This window comes from Mastomys coucha, unplaced genomic scaffold (assembly GCF_008632895.1).
Source record: "Mastomys coucha isolate ucsf_1 unplaced genomic scaffold, UCSF_Mcou_1 pScaffold16, whole genome shotgun sequence".
Classification (NCBI taxonomy): domain Eukaryota; kingdom Metazoa; phylum Chordata; class Mammalia; order Rodentia; family Muridae; genus Mastomys; species Mastomys coucha.
In genome coordinates, this window is record NW_022196898.1 from 90027848 (window position 1) to 90034292 (window position 6445).

Consider the following 6445-nt stretch of genomic DNA (forward strand, 5'->3'; position numbering starts at 1 on the left):
TTAGAACTAAGCCTAAAAACTGCTAGGAGAGGTTGTCTCAGAGAATTCCGGGTCTGGTGGGGGGTTGATAGGGGAAAGGACGGAGGGCTTGGCTGTTATTTTTCTGTATAGTCGCCTCTAGACTCATCAACCCTCTAATTATACTTGTCTAAATGGCTGCTTCCAGTTTTCTATTTCTTGCTTTCTTTTGTGTGTGTGTGTGTGTGTGTGTGTGTGTGTGTGTGTGTGTGTGTATGTGTGTGTGTGTGTGTGTGTTCACTAACATGGAGCAGGAGAGGTCATCAGATCCCCTGGAGATGGAGTTTTAGGAAGTTTTGTGAGCCACCCACCCAGGTGCTGAGAACAGGATTCCTCTGCAAGAACAGTACACCCCCCCCCAACCACTGGGCCACCTTCCCCCCTTCCCTTTTAGTTTCACTTTTGTGTTTTTACTTTGGCATTGCTTCTTCACCTAAGACTAGACATTCTCTTAAGCCTTTGGGTATTGCTTCTATGGTTTATATCTTCAATGGGTTTTTCTAAAGGTGTGTGCCACAAGCACCCAGCCATGCCTTCTACGTTTAAATATTGCAATATCTTGAATTTATAGTGGTATTTAATGATACAATTATTTTATTTCTAGAAAGACAGCACACTGGATGCTGCCGAAGAAATCTTCAGGGCATGGAACAGCCAGAAGTCTTGACTGCTGCCGGTGTGAGGGTTCCATTTTCTTGCAAGGACTTGCTACTCAGTGCTGCCACCTCATGGGCACTAAAAAGAATGGAGTTTCAGGACAAACATTTAAATAAACATTTCCAAAGTTAACCCCATTCCTAACAATGTTCAGTACATGCTGGTTTTATTCATTTGGAATACACTAAGGCACCATCCACTGTGATTGTGGGAGAGTCAACTTCTCCGTGGTGTACTTTCTCATGAATGGAAACAGAAATCATCATTACTGCCCCCCAACAATTACACACACACACACACACACACACACACACACACACACACACACACACACCGTGTAATATGGCCTGTAAGCCCAGCATTTGGGAGGTGGAGGCAGGAGTTCAAAGTCAGCAATGTAGTAAGCTGAGGGGCATCCTGGATTACAACGACGCTCTCTGTCAATATACAAAAGAAGCAAAACCAACACATACTTCATCTGAAGCCCATCTGTGAGGACTACTGGTTCATTCTGTATAAAGTCTGGCAAGCTACAAACACTCACTCGAGGTTGACCTGTTCCACCTCTCTGTCCTGCTAGGCACCGTTCAGCGGCGATGGTGCCTACAGCTCCCTCCCTATGACACTGGACTTTGTTCCTGGCTTTGTTTTTCTCTTTCAAGGGCTGTTGTGACTTGGGTGGCTTCAAGGTTCACATGGGCAACCTATGTTTTCCATCCCTTGACCTTGTTGCCTCTGCTGATGCTCATTCACCTCTACTCTGCCTGAACTTCCCACTCCCTTGGCCACACCTAGAAACCGTCATCACTCAGGGACCTTTCACCTTTGAGATAGTAAACACATCCTCTCTATATATAACCAACTGTCCTCCAGCTCAGCTTTTGTGCCCTTGTTTCTCTCTCCCCCCCTCTCTCTTTCTCCCTCTCTACCTCACCCTCTCCCTTCTTCCCTCCCTCATCCCTCCCTCCTTTCTTCCCCACCCATTCCTCCCTTCCTCTCAGCTCCTATTTAAATTTACTACAATTCCAAACCTGGTTTCCCAGAAGCTGGTCCATAGGCCTCTTAGGTCAGCATTAACTAAGAGTCTTTTTTAAAACAGAGATTCTGGTTCTTCCCTGAGACTGAATAATCTCAGGATCTGGCCCTCCCAGGTGATGCTTACACAGATCACAGTTTGATCTTCTCTGCCTTCCTGTCCAACCTTTGCTTCCATTGTTCTGAGACACTTTGACTTATTGCCATGTCGTTTAAACTCGCCTACCTGGCCAAAAAATAAGAACTCCACCCTGGGGTTGAAGTTCTACGCCTGCACCTGGGCTGCTGAGCACAAGCAGGCATGCGCTAGCAGCTATGAGCTCACACCCTGCACCTTTGATAGACATCACTGTGATCCGTTCCCCAGTGAGCCGTCTCTGCCTGCTACCACAGCAGAGATTTCTAGCATACTCTATGATAAGAAAGAAAATCCACCCCCTTCTCTTCCCAGGTCATGGCCCACTACCAGCAGCACAACCAAGTCACAGCAAGATCCACCTGATTGTGGGAGAAACAAAGGGACAGACAGAATTGCCTGTGGTATAGGTCTCTGACTCAACATTTGTCTGTCCTTTCTTCATCCCACAGGAACAAAGGTCATCCCTGAACCTTCTGGGCCACACGACTTGGGGATGGTGATGGAGTAGGGAAGATTTTTAAAACTGGTGGGTCAAAGTCTCAAAAGGAAAGCTTACACCTGGAAATGAATTTGAGTCCCAGATCAAAAAGATAGTAAGGCTTAACATGCCAGGAGACAGCTGTTACAGGGCATACAAACCTCTTGGAAAACTTTTCCCCGTCACCTTGCGGAGAACGTGGGGAGCTGTTTTGCTGGCCTAGAGCCAACGCTCCACACGCAGCCCTGGATTTGCCACAGCTCCTGTCTCTACCCATGCTCTTATTGTTTCTCTCCTCACACTCTCAGACTTACGTCCATCTGTGTTCTTGTGTCTTTATTTTCTGCTGCTCCCTCACAAGTGGGCTGTGTTCACGCCTCCTCCATCTTACATATGTCTTTGTAGTATTCATATCTCTTCCTCCTTGAAGCAGAATTCCTCCTTCCTTCTTGGTCTCCCCTTCATCTTTCTCTCTCTTCTCCACCTGTCTTGTCTTCCTTAGCAGGACTTCATGGTTGTTTATATCCCTACCCTGGCCAGGAGAGACTAAAACACCAATGAAAGGGGTGTGTGCTGGGTGTCAGGACAGAAGGCAGGACAGACAGGTGTGTGCTGGGGTGGCTTCTATAGAGGGCACTTAGAACTAGACTGAGAAGAACAAGAGCAAAGTGTGTGGAGATCTTAAGAGCATTCCAGGTCAGGGGGAGGGCTGGTGTCCACCATCTTCAATCTGCCTCAGGAGGAGGCTGACAAGGGGGTCTTCAGAAACTCGAGACTCCGCAATAGGATTGGCTTAGGCTCTGACTGATTCTCCAGCTTACACTTAGCAGTGTCGGGTTCTCCAGCGAAGACTCTTGGTGCCTGTGCTGGCTGGTTTTATGTCAACTTGACATAAGCGATAGTCACCTCTATCTATCGAGAAAGTGCCTCCGTAAGATCAGGCTGTGGGCAAGCCTGTAGGGCATTTTCTTAATTAGGGATTGATGGGGGAGGGCCCAGTCCATTGTGGGTGGCGCCATCCCTGGGCTGGTGATCCTGAGTTCTATGAGAAAGCAAGCTGAGCAAGCCAGTAAGCAACACCCCTTCTTGGCTTCTGCATCGGCTCCTGCCTTCAGATTCCTGCCCCGCTTGAGTTCCTGTCCTGACTTCCTTCAGGGATGAACAGCTATGTGCAAGTAGAAGCCAAATAAAGCCTTTCCTCCCCAATTTGCTTTCTGATTATAGTGTTTCATCACAGCTATAGAAACCTTACTAAGGGGGCTGGCGAGATGGCTCACTGGTTAATGAGCACTGACTGCTCTTCCAGAGGCCCTGAGTTCAATTCCCAGCAACCACATGGTGGGTCACAACCATCTGCAATGGGATCTGAGGCCCTCTTTTGGTGTGTCTGAAGACAGTGACAGTGTGCTCATATATATAATGTAAATAAATCTTTAAAAAAGAAAAAGAAAAAAGAGAGAAAGAAAGAAACCTAAGACAATGATGGCTCTGCTCCAAGTACCTGGCCCTGAGATAGCCTGTCTCAGAAGTGTATGTTATATATGCTGATAATAATAAAGCGGGGAAAATCCCCAGTCCCCCTGCCTTCATCTCAGTACTTACCACTAGGCTCACCCCCCCTCCCCACCCTGCCTCCTTGCTCCCAGGACATGACATACCACACATGGTGTTAAGTTATTATTGCCTGCCTGGCTGATCTCAGCTCTTCGGACCCTAGACTGCCAGTATTTTGATCTACACCATGTTCTCTTCATTATTTTCTACATAAATTAACTTACTCTGTATTAGTGAATCTCAAAGCCATCTCCAGCCTACACCTGGAATTTCATGTGTGTCTATATCCATCACCCCTCGATTCTCATTTCTGTGACGGTTTCACGGTCTGGGGTCGTTTGAATAGGTTTGGGCCCCATTGATTCATGTGTTTGAATGGCTTTTCCATGGGGAATGATACTATTGAAAGTGTGGGATTATTGGAGGAGGTATGGCCTTGTTGGAGGAAGTTTATCACTGTAGAAGTGAGCTTTGAGGCCCTCTATGCTTAAGCTCTACACACACACACACACACACACACACACACACACACACACACACCAGGGCCAGCACTTGTTACTCCTTAGTATGCACACTTTGACTCCCATGCTGGTTGGAATGCAACATGGCTGCTGCATCTTCATGCCTTCACCACACGCCCTTCAAGGTGGAGGAGCTAGAGCTAGAGAGGACACACACACACACAGAGAGAGAGAGGGAGAGAGAGAGAGAGAGAGAGAGAGAGAGAGAGAGAGAGAGAGAGAGAGATCTATTAAAGTGGCTTACAAGCTGTAATTCAGCTAGTCCTACAATGGATGTCTCTCAATGGGAAGTCCAAGGATGTAGCAGTTAGTTGTTCAGTTAATAGGCCTGGATGTCTCCGCTGACCATCAGTATACACCAGAACCCTGGAGACGGCTCCAATGCCAGTAGAGGGACAGACTCTCCAGCAAGAACGAGGGTGGATGATGGAAAGGGCTTGGGGCCCTGGAGGCAAACCAAGCCACTGCACCCACCAATGGACTTTGTAATGCACAAGATAAACAAACTTTTATTTGTTTAACCAAATATAGCACTTTCTGTTTTCTATGGAAGTATGGCTGTTTGAGTTCCAGGTCAACCTTCCAGGAGATCTATTGGTCAGAGGCAGAGAGTGAGCAGCCCCTCAGCAGGCGCCTGTCAGACTCCAGGGAAAAGATGGTTGGGATTGTGAGGATGTAGGAGAGAGGGGAAAGTTCCAGCCAATCTTGTTAAACTCAAGGATTTCTCCCATTTGAACAAAAGCAACTACATAAACGCATAGTTACCAAACATTTTATGTGAGAAATTATATCCAGATAAAATAAATAAGGGTCTTCCCAGGTGGACAAGCCCTATTGGTAGATGAAACAAAACAGAAATCTTGACCATATTTCTGAGACACAAGAATTTCATTGTATTGCTTCTCTGAGAATACAGCTAATGACTCCATCCCTCCAGTTAAATCAGAAGTTCCCCTGCCAACAAACAGCCATCTTGGGATCTATCAAAAATAAAGCGTAGTGATAACTGGATTTTCTAATCAATATTAACTTCACCATGTTATACCAATGTTACCTTCTTTACACTCCCACTCAGCATTTGTAAAAGAAACATTACATTAGCAGTGTCGCAAGCCGTGTTTTTGTTTACTCTCTTTAGTTGTGTATTAACAAATAAGCAGCTCTGGCTGAAACCGCAGGGCTACAGGTTGTAAAACGTTGCTTTCGTTTTGCATATATTCCTATGTTGAGTCACTGTAATTCTACTTTTACAAACCATGACATAATCTGATAAACAACGGATGAGTGGAAAAATAAAACTCTCATGAAAGCTCTCATTTCCTAGACATCACCCCTCAGAAATGCTGTTTTCCTGGTGAAACCCTAGCATCGCGCTCCACCCTTGAATGCGACTATTCCGAGGAGCTCAGGACCTTTCACTGGAGGCTGGAGAGGCAGCTCAGCGGGTACAGGCACATGGTGCTTTTCTACAGGAGCTGCACCCCATTCCCAGAATCCTCTTCGGGCAGCTCACGTCATTCCACCTCCAGGAAATCCAGTGTCCTCGCTGGCTTCTGTGGGCATCCACGCACACATAAAAATAAAGCTTAAAAACATTCGCATTGATTGTCTTGCTCATTATGGAAGCCAACTTGTCCCTTGATTGCCCTGTATTTCCCTTGCCTCATCACGTTTTCCCTGCCCTTGATGCGGTCTCGCCACCCTGGCCTCCTTGCCGGTCCCTGGGGACCAGGCAAGCTCTAGTTTATTGCTGTGCACTTGTGATTCCCTGTCCTGGAATGTCTTACCCTAGGCTACCTGACTACCTCAGATTATTATTCAGTTCTTTCCTCAGGGAAGGGTCTAACCTTCTACCAAAAGCTGTAACCGCTGACTGGATGTGGTGGGCCTGTGCACTTCCTTTAGCTATTTCAGTGGTTGAGGTTAAAAAAAAAAAAATCACATTTGAGACCGACTTGGGCAATATGGTGAGATCTCATCTTTAAGTCAATCAACCTATTGATCAATCAATCTATAGAAACAATTCTGGCTCACCCCCCCCCC

General features: G+C 46.5%; 1 protein-coding gene across 9 annotated transcripts in view; it reads left to right on the top strand.

Moving 5' to 3' along the window:
* The window catches only part of Kyat3 (kynurenine aminotransferase 3), a 45159-nt gene extending 44347 nt beyond the window's left edge, over nt 1-812 (top strand). For 7 of the 9 annotated variants that reach the window (XM_031375701.1, XM_031375704.1, XM_031375708.1 and 4 more), the window contains one exon: nt 627-812. In XM_031375701.1, coding sequence (XP_031231561.1) covers nt 627-791 — 165 coding nt within the window. In that variant the 3' untranslated portion in view covers nt 792-812. Of the gene's footprint in view, nt 1-622 lie in introns of all 9 variants that reach the window. The other 2 variants (XM_031375706.1, XM_031375707.1) reach the window with 1 other exon arrangement.
* Nucleotides 813-6445: the final 5633 nt, after the last annotated feature.